The sequence below is a fragment of the Lepidothrix coronata genome, unplaced genomic scaffold (genome assembly GCF_001604755.1).
Source record: "Lepidothrix coronata isolate B3197 unplaced genomic scaffold, Lepidothrix_coronata-1.0 Scaffold288, whole genome shotgun sequence".
NCBI classification, from domain to species: Eukaryota; Metazoa; Chordata; class Aves; order Passeriformes; family Pipridae; genus Lepidothrix; species Lepidothrix coronata.
The window spans coordinates 301,946-314,807 of NW_016690468.1; the positions used below are offsets into that span (position 1 = coordinate 301,946).

The 12,862-nt window shown below is 45.6% G+C and overlaps 1 protein-coding gene and 1 long non-coding RNA gene across 9 annotated transcripts; one reads left to right on the forward strand and one right to left on the reverse strand.

Moving 5' to 3' along the window:
* Positions 1 to 2,135: 2,135 nt before the first annotated feature.
* Positions 2,136 to 10,393, forward strand: HEBP2 (heme binding protein 2). The gene is made up of 5 exons (XM_017836951.1): positions 2,136 to 2,315; positions 4,328 to 4,412; positions 4,517 to 4,652; positions 4,755 to 4,920; positions 5,547 to 10,393. Exons 2-5 carry the CDS (start codon positions 4,338 to 4,340, stop codon positions 5,719 to 5,721), a joined length of 552 nt encoding a protein of 183 aa, XP_017692440.1. The 5' UTR covers positions 2,136 to 2,315; positions 4,328 to 4,337; the 3' UTR covers positions 5,722 to 10,393.
* Positions 6,621 to 12,772, reverse strand: LOC108508273. 8 transcript variants are annotated; one of them, XR_001878357.1, is made up of 13 exons: positions 12,682 to 12,772; positions 11,551 to 11,597; positions 11,011 to 11,050; positions 10,689 to 10,734; positions 10,277 to 10,308; positions 9,806 to 9,898; positions 9,206 to 9,231; positions 8,735 to 8,782; positions 8,021 to 8,055; positions 7,274 to 7,360; positions 7,150 to 7,180; positions 6,915 to 6,957; positions 6,621 to 6,744 (listed from the first exon to the last, which is right to left on the reverse strand). It is a non-coding gene; the product is annotated as an uncharacterized LOC108508273 (long non-coding RNA). The 8 variants fall into 8 exon arrangements; XR_001878355.1 differs by having other exon boundaries at positions 7,985 to 8,055; XR_001878358.1 differs by lacking the exon at positions 8,021 to 8,055.
* Positions 12,773 to 12,862: the final 90 nt, after the last annotated feature.

Sequence of the window (12,862 nt, forward strand, 5' to 3'; positions counted from 1 at the left end):
CTGCACAGATGTGACAGCAGGATTGTAATGCTGCCACAGAGCATATGGAAGCAGTTTTGCTCTGGAGAATGTTGCTTAAGGTCTTGTCTGGGCTTGTTACTGAGAGAAAAAGTGGAAATCACAAGTGATCATATCACAGGCTTGCCCTTCTCCTTTTCCCATCAAAGCTGCTTCTGAAGTACCAGTTCATTACCAGTTCCTGCACAGAAGTGCCTGATGAAAACAGTAAAATTAAGGTGCAAACCCTGTGCTTTTCTGTGCTTGTGCCCTCATCCCTACTCCTTAAGGCAGCAGTACAGAAAAGCATTGCTTTCTCAGCTGTTCTAGAAAATACCAGCCAAGTCCCAGACATATATTCATGGCATTACACAGAGTTGTCACAGAGCCCTTGAGACTTAATGACTGCTGCATACTCAAATTTTCCCCTGTTTGGAGGTACCAGTGAGATTGCGTCAGCTTCCACCATAATCCCACTCCCTCCACTAATTAGTTTTGGAATGTATATAGTTGTGTACAGAATTCATGTCCTCATGCCTGCCCTGCTGTCTCATCCAGCTGTTGACATGTTCTCTCAATGTATATGTGAAAAACAAAGCCTGTTGGAAAACAACCCCTGGGGAAAACACTGCGGATTGTTCTCCAGCCCAGGGCTGCTCCACCAGGAACAGTCAGCTCTTTGTCAGGGACATCAGCTGGACACACACAGACTGACTGGGGGTTTGTTCTGGGCCTCTCTGCCTCAGAAACGAGAATCCACTCTGGGCTTGTGTTTATCTACAGAGTTATTGCTGCCCTTTCAAGGTAATTCTCCTCAGCGCTCACCACTGGGGTACACTGGTGGTGATTTACCAAACTGTTGTGGCTGGGTATTGTTCAAGAACACTTCCATCCCTGGAAGGGTCCAAAGCCAGGTTGGATGGGGCTTGGAGCAACCTGGTCAAGTGGAAGGTGTCCCTGCCCATGGCAGAGAGGATCTTTAAGGTCCCTTCCAACACAAACCATTCCAGGATTCCACGTTCTATGAAAATAATTACCAGGACACGCTTGAAGGAGTGTTGGGGTGACAGAGGAAGGTGTCAGCTCACCTTACACAAGCCCGTAGCTCCTGAGCAAAGACCAAGGAGTAGCAGATTCTGCTGCTCCAAAGGCCCTGCTGCTGTTTCTGTTTGACCCAAGCAGAGCACAGGTGAAAGTGAGAAACATAAACTCCATAAAATTAAAGTACAAAGCATGCAGAGAACTGGTTCTGCATTTCAGGCCTCAGCATGTTCTAATACACTCCAGCAGAAAATCTCCCTGTACACCACCCTGTTCTGTGGCTCTGGAGAGCTTTGTGGCTTTAGAGATAAGTTCACAATTGCTGTTTGGCATGGTTTGGGTTTTATTCCCCCTTTCAGAACAGGAGTGTATCACACAGCATCCCAATGAAGTTCCCTGCAAGCCAAGTGTGTTTCCTGCTAAAAGTCATCCCCACTATTGATGTCATATGTCCCCAAGAGCTTATCTGAATTTGGCTGCAAGGAATTTGCACAAACCATGACAAACTGGGGGGTGTCCTCAGAACACAAACTGTGGAGTTTAATCTGCCCTATTGTGCTGGTACCCAACTCTGTCTGGAGCTGCAGCTGGTTAAATGAAGAGTGTTGGCCCTGCTGTGCGTATTACAAACAGGGCAGGATTTCACAATAGCTTTGTATAACCCCTTTGTGCAGATATCCAAGGGCTAAGGGGACTGATTAGCCTCAAATATCGCTCAGAGCAGCCAGCCAGCAGAGAACACTGGCTGCCTTTCATACCATGCCAGCAAAAATCTCGTGAGGATGGTCTCAGCGGAGTGTGCAGCCAGATTCCTACCTACCCTTCACCCCTGGGGTGAAAAAGGAAAAGCTGGCACTCTGTGCCCCCACTCTCCCGTAATCCAAGTCTAGGGGGACGTTATTTATGCAAAATTCTTTCTTCCAAAGCACTAAACCTGCTGCTGACCCTGACACCAGCACGCACACAGCCATGGAAACCAGGGGAAGTTACACAAGGGTGCAGAAGTGTTTACAGAGCCAGCTCACACACTGGCCCAGTGTTGCCTCGTGGGCAGGAGGTGGGGCTTCTGGCATCTGCGTGGGGGCTCTCCAATGAGACCCAGGGCAGCACAAGGCTCCAGCCTTCTGGTTTTCATAACAGCAGCCCCCTCCAGTAGGGCTGAGGCATGGGAGGAGCTTGCCTAAACTCAAATAAACACTGACATGCAGCATCTTACGAGGATGTGCAGCCTCAGCAGCACAGACTGCAACAGCCAGAAGGACAAGACAGCTGAAAATGTAAGTATGTTTGCTTTCCCCTCTTCCTCAACAGCAATAGTGGCTTGTGGAATGGCATGTTCTGGCTGTGCTTGCTTGTGGCAGTGGTGTAACCTACTGACTGCCCCCTGGCCCACGTGTTAACAGTTGCAGGAAAACCTGAACACCCCCGGTCATATTTGTATGAACAGATGGACACTTCAAAGCTCAGCTTTCCTGTAGATCTAAAATGAACTCAGCTGTAAACATCTGGAGCAGTCTTCTGTTTGTCTCTCCCACCCCAAAGCATTGTTTTATTTAATTAAAAAGTATTTCTAACAAGCATTGACAGTACTAGCCAAAAAGTTATCAAAGCCAGAGCTGAGATCTACCCAGCAGTTCAGGAAAGGTGTGTTGGGAAGGGGTTGGAATGGGCATGTAGACAGAAGGCAGCTCATCCAGTAGCTACTACCAGTGTTAAAACAAAGAAACATTTACTCCTCTGCTTCCTCACATCCCCAGGGAACACATGAAGAGGATCAATGTGTTTTCTATCATGTTGTAGCGAAGAGAAAGCAAAGTGACAGCAAAGCAGCAGCATCTTTGCCCTAGAAATGGCAATAAAGAAATTATTGTAGGAACTTTCAGCGTAGTTGCTGACATTTGCTTCTAATTAAGTGGATTCCTGCTTTGTTATGCTTTGTAAACACCACTAAAAACTCTAGTGGAGTACAACTGCCCAGCAGCCCCTGGTGACCATCGCTGTGGTCAGGGCTGCTGAGGATGAGGTACCTTCAGGCTGGGACAGGGAGGGGACAGCACCTGCCTTTAACTGCTGGCATCAGTGTCCTGCTGTGGGATTCTGGGACCTCCCCTTCCTCTGTGGGGACAAGTGAAGGAGCTGCTGGGAGAAGCTCAACAGCACTACACAACTTAATTTTAAAGATTCTAAGGTTTGCTTAGTTTGGTTTTGGGTTGTGTGTTTTGTTGTTTTGAGGTTTTTTAATAAGCTTTTCAACCTCAGCTCCCCAAAAGAATTCCTCCAAAGCAGGGTATGGAAGGGGGATTAACGGTATTCAACAGTACTCCACATGTCACAGGAAGATGGAAACAGAAGTAGTTAAGTAGCATACTTGTTGACTTTAGAAAAGATGTTCTGTTACCCAACAAAACATGTAACTGAGCTATAATCTGAGAAAACAATGTCCTATGACCTAGGAAGCGAGATAATTGCTGAATTAACTACATGCTGTCTTTGCAACATGAAGTGCAAAGGACAGCAATATAACAGGAAAGCTGAGACTGTCAGGATATAGGTTACATGCTACAATCTGCCTGGTAATGACAAAAGTCATAAATGAAGGCTCCTAAAATCTCAAGGCTTTTAATCAGATGTGATTATTTCAATGGTGATTTTGAGTATTTTCACTTGCTTTGTTTTGGGACAGTGTCTTCAAATTTTCAGCTTTTTCCTCCTGTGTGAAGAAAGTATTCATTCCTAAATGCAGAAAATCTCATTTATCCACAGGGCCCTGAGGCTAAAGGCTTTTAGGAAAGGTATCAGCTATTATGACACACCAAATAAAGTTAAGGCCAAGTTAACTTTGAAGTTTAGGCAAAGTCATTATGAGAGGCCCAGTAAGTCAATAACCAGAGCACCCACCAACACCAGTGTTTTTCATCCTGGAGCAAACAGACTGAAATCCTCAAGTCCTTTTTACTTACAGATTTCCACAAAACTCCCACTTGCAGAATTTCCACCTTCTGTTTTGCTGCCAGGAAATGCCTTTTTGTCACAGAGAAGTGAAGGCAGGGTAACCTGACAGACGAACACTCCCACAGCAGCTGAGAGGCAGTTTCTTGATCTTGGTTCTGTTCCTGAGGACTGAAATGATTTCAGCTCTTTTTTGTTGAATCAGTGGGGAGGATAAGCAGGAATTCAGGCCTCTCGCCATTTCAAGGACAACTGAACTATTAGGCAGAAAGCCCTAGTGCTTTTTCTGCTCATTAATACCAGATTTAAGAGACACCAATGAACTGTGTCTGCCTTTCAGCTCTGGCAAGATGATCAAATCCTTCAAGCAAACATTCCTGTCCCTGGACCTGCAGTCCCCTCGGTGGAGCTCAGCAGAGACAATGGTAAGTGCAACAATGCTTTCATGCTGATTTGGAAACAGTAGCTATTAATTTTGGTCATCTTTAATACCCATCTCTTGGTTACTGTGACTTTTGCTCCCTTGCAGGCCAAGGACTATGAACTGCGTCAGTATGAGACGGCCAAGTGGGTGAGCACAGTCATCAGGGGGGAAAGCCAGAAGGAAGCGATGCGCCAGGGCTTCTGGAAGCTCTTCCACTACATTCAGGGAAAGAATGAGAGAGGTAGGATCTGCTGGGTCTGAAAGGCAAGGTGATGAAGATGAGTAGTACAAAACAGAGGAGCTGGAGAACGCGGCTTTGACAACTGTCTTTCCTCTCCTCCAGAAATGAAGATTGACATGACTGTGCCAGTGACCTGCCTGGTGAAATCTGGCTGCACAGACTTCAAGATCTCATTTTTTGTGCCCTTTGAACACCAGGACTCCCCCCCCCAGCCCATGGACTCCGACGTGTTCGTGGAGGAGCGGAAGGCAGTGGCGATCTTTGTCCGGTGAGCACAACCAGCACTGCTGGCAGCACACGAGCCCAGCTCATTGAGTGCCCTCACTGAGCTGTGGGCTACTCTTTCTTGGAGGATTTTTACTTGGGTATATGTCCTGCTGTCCAGAGCTTTCACTACTCAAACCCAAGCATTTGGAAATATTACATTCAGGTGTCTTATTAAGAATGAAATGACCAAGTTTCAAAATGTTACTTTTTGAGCCTACTCTTGAATATATTATAGTGGGTTTTATGCAGGTGCAGCCTCCAGAATCTTAGAGTTTGTGCTACAAAACATCCAAACCACTCTTCTAGCACCCTTACGGTATAGCCCCAAACTCCCACACTGCATGCAGTTCTTTATTACAGGAAATACACCCGAAGCAACACCTGGGCCATATGTCAACCAACTCTCAGAATCAACTTGGGTGGTTAGCTGTTTCAAGTCCTGCTTTTAAAACCAGGATAAACAGCCATATACTCTAAAGCAGCTTGTTCTCCTTAGTTTAACTAGTGATTGCATCACAAGTGTTTAAACACTGTATGCTTTGCAAACCTGAAATCTCCTTCTGTGCAAATAAAAACCAGGGGCTTGAATTCTTAATAAAAAACACCCCCCTTTTTCACTTCTACCAGGTCCTTTGGTGGCTTTGCCTCCCCAGAGAAATATGCTGAGGAAGCTGAAGTCTTGGCCAGAACCTTAAGAAACAGAGGCCAACCATTCCATGAAGACTTCTTCTATACTGCAGGCTATGACAGTCCCTTCAAGCTCTTCAACAGGCACAATGAAGTGTGGTATTTTAAAAAGTAACATGGTGGGGGGAATATTAAGAGGCTACTAATCAGCTCTGGATGAAAACAGACCTTATTAATGGCTTTTGCTTTAGTGCAGAAGAGATTTAATTTGCACATGGACACAGAATGTCTAATTCATCTTCTCTAGGATGAAATACTATTGTGGCTAAAATGATCTCAAGCTCTGTCTACAAAATGTAATTTAAATTCAAGTAGATTGTACCAGGTAGAGTAGGAGGGAGATAGTACAAGCTTACTCTTAATTGAGGGGTTCTAGGGTACACCAATAATCTGAAACTAATCCTTCCCAAAGTTTGGATGTCTAGTTTTACTTCTCATTAGAAGTGCTACAGCAACAGCTCAAGTGTCTTGGAGAATTCAGCTCTCCATGGAGTTGACTTTTCCAATACTGACATCAACCCTGAGACAGAGGAATTTAAAAATGAATTTATGGAAATCTATCATTAATGAGTTTCAGGAAGCAGAAACACCTTAGCAGGCTTTCCTGCCTCATAATTAATAACTTGGTATTTTAATTGGTAGTATCAAAATCCCCCACCTCTTCACTTTTTTCCCCTCATGGAGGCCAAATCCTGTCTTGCTCAATTCCAGTGGAAAAGGGTTAACAAGTCCAAGCACTGTGCTTGTTCTGTGCACACCTGGACACATAATACCAGGATTACTGGGGGCATTTTAATTACCCCTTTAATTGTTTGCTTTTGTCTAAATGTTGGTATTGGCCAGGCCAGCTGCAGCCTGCACACCAGCAGTACTGGACACCCCAGTTAAGACACTTGCAAGCATTTCACCTAATTTAGTCCCTGCTCTAAATCAAGCATTTGAAGCTTTTATACAGTAGCCTAGAGCTGTTTCACACCAAGCTGTTCCAGTCGGAAAGGAGGTCACAACAACAGGCAGAGTTTGCAGATTTTTATTGGCTCCAACCAGTGTCAGGCAAACATTACCAGTGGGGTAAAAAACACTTGGGCTTTTTAACGCTGTTCATGCAAGTGTAGCCCATTATACTGCAATCCTCCACCTAGTAAGACAGACATAAGAACCACTTTAAGACACCAAACCACCACAAGACACTTGCTGGGAACATCTCAGCCCTTAGAATTTCATCTCTGTTCAGTGAGAGAGTTCAAGCTAAGGTTATCATCACTTGTTCCAGCAAAGAAATGTCTTAATTACTGCAGTTACACTCACCTTCTCAGGTCTTCATACAGTAATTGCAAAGTTGCTTCCTCGCCTAAAGCCAGAAGAAAACACAATTAGCACATGCAGTAGCACAAGTGGTACAGGCTCCACATCAGCTCTGTAACCTCAGCACAAAGTGGAACGGAAAGGGTAAAATCATACTAATTCATCTGGCAGAATCAATCTCATCAGTGGCTACAAACATTCCCAATAATATATAATACAGTTCAGCTGTTGGACTTACCCAGTGAGGCTGCAAACAGCACAGTCCTTTCCTGAGAAGAGAGAGGTACTTTCAGAATAATAGACAGCAGCACTATATGCAAGTTTGTTTATCTATGAATTCCTATTCACCAAACTAATTTTACCTGGGGGAAGGCTGCCTTTCAGCTGGCAACTCACAAGTTCAACTTGCAACACACAAATATAGGAGACACAAAGCTTACAAAGCCTAACTGAATTGGAAATACAGAATTACAAACATTGGAAGAAACAGGGTAAGTACAAAGCTACTACTTGCTTTGTGATGCTGTCTCTCCCCATTGGAAAATTGTATTTAATGAGTTTAGATACTCAAATTACAAGTCTCATAGAAATCATCCCAAGAACCTATCTTTAAAAATGAGAACCAGTCTGTTGGGAAACAAGATCATACAGCAAATATCTAGAACTTGAGTCTAAATTTGTGTAGAGCCAGCATAAAGATCAGCAAAAATTGCTGAGAAGTGACAACTAGAGAATATAGGGTTTTCTTTTAATTCCACAGTGCAACGTTGCAACAGACTCCCAATTTTTAGAGTCATTGAGGCCACATCTTCTGTTCAGTCAGAACTCCACACCAAGTTTACCACAGACTACACTTGGGTACCTGCTCAGAAACAGCCCTTCCTTTTCATGGCAAATTCAGAACTACACAGAAGTGCATTCTTGCTTCAGGTACATGTTTATTCCCACAGTAGATGGGAGCAGGAGAATCAGAATACAATAAAGGGAAGACAAATCAGATCTCTTACAGGACACCTTTTAGGTACTACTACCTAGGCATTCAGCACAAAGACAGTATTCCAGGAATTACAAACCCCCATGTACTCTACACTTTCCTCAGGCACATCCACCTTGTTTCTCACAGGAACTCCCCACGAGATTCACCCTGTAAAGAAGTGAAATTTTACTAACACTCTCTCCTTGGCAGTGCTTCAGGATTTAGTTTGAATGTGGGTACTGTTTCAGCACAAGAGTTGTCCTCAGACTCTTTCAGAGAGATTCCCATTGCTTAGAATTCATCACAAACAGTACATGCTTAGAGCAGCTTCATGTTGTGCCACTTTTGTCTCAGAGGATCCAATCTCAGCATTTCAGACCTTATCCCCAACCACATCTTCATTCACATCATGCAAAAGCCCTGATCTAGCATTTAAGAAAAATAATTCACCACAGTAAGCCCTGAAGATTAATGCTACTCCCTGCAAGAGCCCACTACTTAATTAACTACTGGCTTTGGTGAGCACAAGCTCTGTGCTACCAGGTTACCACACATTCATTAACGAGGAACTCAAGGAGTCCATAGCAGTTGGACATTCCAAATGGTCCCTATTACTTCTTCTCAGTTACAGAAAACACAAGTTTTAAAATATGAGATATGCAGCACCTTGGGTGAGTGAACCCTGCAGGCTGCTGCCAATATGTGGGGCTTTTACCTGGTAAAGGTAATAAAATCCTCCAGAAACCTTCTGCTTGGTGCTGCAGCTGCAATTATAGGATCTAGAAACTTCCCCATCCCCTGTATCATACAGCTCTGAGCAGTTCCAATCCATGTGCTGGCGACTTACCTTTTGCTGGCAGCACTCCCAACTCCCCACTTCCCAGCTCCACTGCACCTGGAATAACGCAAACTATCAGGACAGCACGGAAAGCAGCAGAGGAGGGTGGAATCTCAGTCAGGTGCCTGCAGTCAGATAGAGCTAATGGCAGACCTCCACAACTGGAGTCAGGGCAATCACATGTCATCACACAGGCAGCTCTGTCAGTCCCTGCTCTAGGCCAAGGCTGCAAATCCACCAGCAGTGCCATCAAGGCCACTCTCTGCGCTCAGCTCTTCACTGGAAGCTCACACCAGCCTGCCAAGGCTGGGCCTTATCCAGACAGTTCCCCCTTTAAACATCCTCCTGTTTTGGCTGAGATGGCAAGCAGCAGACAACACCAGCCACTGGCCTCTTCCCCCCAGGTAACAAGAAGGTAAATACTTCACTTCTGAGCATATTTTGGAATATTGATACTTGCAGAGTTAATCAAATACCCACCTTGCAAGGAGAAACATTTTGGAAGCCTGCAGAGAAAAATTTCCTATTAGACAAGGTCCAGCAGGAAGTTTTAGCATAAGAATAGTTCCAATAAAATACTGTATCAGCATTTGGTCAAGTTTTGTCCTCATAGGGATCAGAGACCTGATTCAACATCATCTACAGTAGAGGCCGCCTCACCTCCATCCCCTCCCAGAGGAAAAGTCAGCTCCCAGCAAGCTCCAACACCCCAGTAAGTTTATCCCTCAGCTCCAGAGACAACCAAAATTGCAGGAAGGAGCAAACTTCTGAAGTGCGGAGTTCAGTGACATCAACTTTGTGTAAATACCCCAGCCATGCTAAGCCAGGATAAGCATTTTGGGCACTAAATTCAGAGTACTATGGCATTCACCACTCAGGTTTAACAGGCACTTTCCAGAAATCTTTACCACCACAATTACTTCCTGCTTTATAGTGTAACACAGGAAGCTGAAAGCACACTTTGCTTCACACTTTCCAGAGAAAACACAAGGAATTTGTAGACATCTCCAAAAGCAAACACCCAAGCTCAAATGCAGCAGACAAAAGTCCAATAAACCCTAAAAATGGTTTATTAATTACCTGCAATTAGGAAGGCCTTGGCTTCACCAACATCAGTAACAGATGAAATAGCTTCTCACACAAGAGGCACAGGTCTCCTCTGTCCAGGGCAATCTGTAAAGCAACAAAACCCTTTCAGAAGTTGGAGCACTAACACCTGATTAACCTTATTCTGCTGTACTTGTGTTTAATTTACAAGCACAGCCTACTCTATACCCTTCTATTCATCCCACTAAACTTTATGTTTATCCCATTCGCTGATTTTCTGGGATCAATTTTCAGAACTGATCAAAAGGAAGTGTTTCCCTCTCAGCTTTCCACATGATTTGTCTGGAACAGCCTAAGGACAGGAGGCTGCATCAGACAGGAGCGAAAGACAGTGACAGTGTGATCATCACGGCTCATCTGCTGAACTATGCTGTCATCACAGCAGCCCCTCACACAGCAGGGACACAAATGAGTTTGGACAGACATAGGCAATGCAATGTTTACCTTGCACAGGTTAGAGCTTCATCTCCCAGTGCCTGCAACAAATGAAAAAAAAAAAAAGACGTTATTTCAGCCTTGGTGTCCAAGCCCAGAGCTCCTGATGAGATCACAAAAGGCAGACACATCAGATAGGAGCGAAAGACAGAAGTGTTCACCACAGGATGCTCTGCTGAACTATGCCATCATCACTGTATCTGCTTTGGAATCATCCTACCAAGCAATCACCTCTTGTCACAGCTTTTACAATTAAGTTTTTCCAATAAAACAAAGAAACATTCACAAATTTGAATACTAGCAAGTATAAATTGCTTCTGGTCGTAGTGGAAACTAATTTTAAAGCACATCCCATCCTTCCCGCTGCAGTGTTTTAACAACCCCATGGAAGAAACCCTACCATAAAGCACACATTTCTCACCAGGTGATGTTCCTTCTGCATGTCTGCTGAGTGCAGGAGTCAAATCCTGGAGGAAAAAAAAAACTTGTGAATAGGATATTCAGTACTCAAAGCATTGAGGGGAACTCTAAGTTGCTGTGCCTCAGAAAACTGTAATGGTGGTAAAAGTGCTCATCACTCTCTTGGTCAAGAGTAGCAAATAAGTGTCATCATTGTGGCACCAGAGGGAAAACCTGGCTCAGGGAATTGTCTGACCACTGACGTATGTTATCAGAGCAAAAGACACTGCCCAGACAAACCCTAAGCATAATTTGATGCTGAGTTTCCATTAATTATGTATTACCTTGTGAAGTGGCATCAAGGCTGTGCATTTGGTGGCAGATCTGGAAGAGAAAGAACAGCTTCAGGAGTTTGTAGAATTGGGAGCCCCTCTGGCAGCCACACCAAGCACAGAAAAAAGCCTCAGCACAGAGTTTTCAGAAATCACTTCTGTCCACTACTCTTTACACTGAAACCATCACAGGCTCTGTAGTCCAGTCAACAGCAATCTCCTCAGTTATACTTTTTCTGCAATGTGTTCCAAGTTATTTATTGCTATGAATAATGAAGCAGCAGTAATGCAGGAAAAAAGGGATCTGGGGTACTCTTGTGGTCTGGTTACAGGATGACTAGCTGTTTAGAAACAACAGGAGCCTCCCAAATCCTTTCCAGGACAAAGAAAGGGGTGACTTTTCTCAGTAAGCAAATAAGGAGTGCTTGAGGAGACACCACAACCAGTGCTGATCCTGTAACTCCCTGATGCAAGAGTACTCCAGTCTAATTGCTGTACATGAATCCACGTATTTTTTTCATTTAAACTCTCTATTTTAGAAGCAAAACTTACCTGTTTTGAAGCCACAAGAAGGAATAGCATAGCTGATGCATCTTAAACTGAAAACAAGAAGACATATTAGCTTTTCTTCTTTAAAGAATGTTATTTTTACAGATACCTCTTTGAGAGATGCAAAGTAAAATACAAAACACTCTGAGCCTTAAAGTCCCCCTCGACACAATCTAAATTTCTGCTCTTTGATCACACAAGGACACAAGAAATAACTGCTGCCTGTATTTTTATGCAGAACAGAACCACTGAAGTACTTTACTTTCTACAGCTTAAATTCTGCTGTTCGATCACCGGATCAGCCCCGTGACCTTTGGCTGCTCAGAAAGGCCCACGTGGCGCCTCAGCTATCCCAGACAGCCCACAAGTGTCCCGTGCCCAGCTCAGATCCGTTGGCATTCATCAATCACTCTCTCAGATGTCCCTACCAACGCAGTTCTCATCATGTGCGGGCATAAGGGAGTCCGAGTGAGCCACTGCTCTTTAAACGTTCACAATCACAGGATATGCAGAGTTGGAAGGGGCCCACCAGGATCAGTCCAACCCCTGTCCCTGCACTAACACCCCAACAATCTCCCCCTGTCCCTGAGAGCGTTGTCCAAACGCTCCTGGAGCTCTGGCAGCCTTGGGGCCGCGAGGCCAACCCTTAATCCTTTAAGGCACCGTGTGCACATTTCAGTAGCGGAGGAAATCCTTAACCCTTCCACAACGCTACAATCGCATTTTGCACATTTATCCGCCAAAGCAACCACCTTTAAAGCCCAGCGCACAGTGAAAAAAGGCACCAACCCACAAAACCCAGGGATCCGTAATGCAGCGGGCCCATCCCATGCTGCCACATGCCAGGCGCGTTTCCCACGGGAAAAGGGCTCCTGGGTAAGACCCCACAACTCAGCGTCTCGTGTATTACCCTGCACCTCCAAGTTGATACCCCCAAACCCGTGCGGGCCCCCATGGGACCCCGCTCGCACAGCGCCGAGGTCGCCACGAGGCACAGCACCAGCGGCCTAGGCCCGGCGGCGCAATCCACCCCCATCCTCCCGCTCCAGCGCTCATCGGGGGCCCCACCGCACCCCGAGGGTCCCCGCAGCGCCCCGCCGGCCCAGCCCGGGGGTAGAACAAGCGCGCACTCACCGCGGGGGCCGCACGAAGCCCTCCCACCGCTCCGCGCCTCAGGAACAAAGAGACCGCCAGCCTCCTGCGCGGCCTTTATATAGGGTTGGGAATCACGTGACTTTGCGCGGCCCCACCCCCCTCTGGGCGCACCCCGCGGGCGGGGGCGGTGCGCGGGCGCACGGTCCGCACGGCGTTTCCT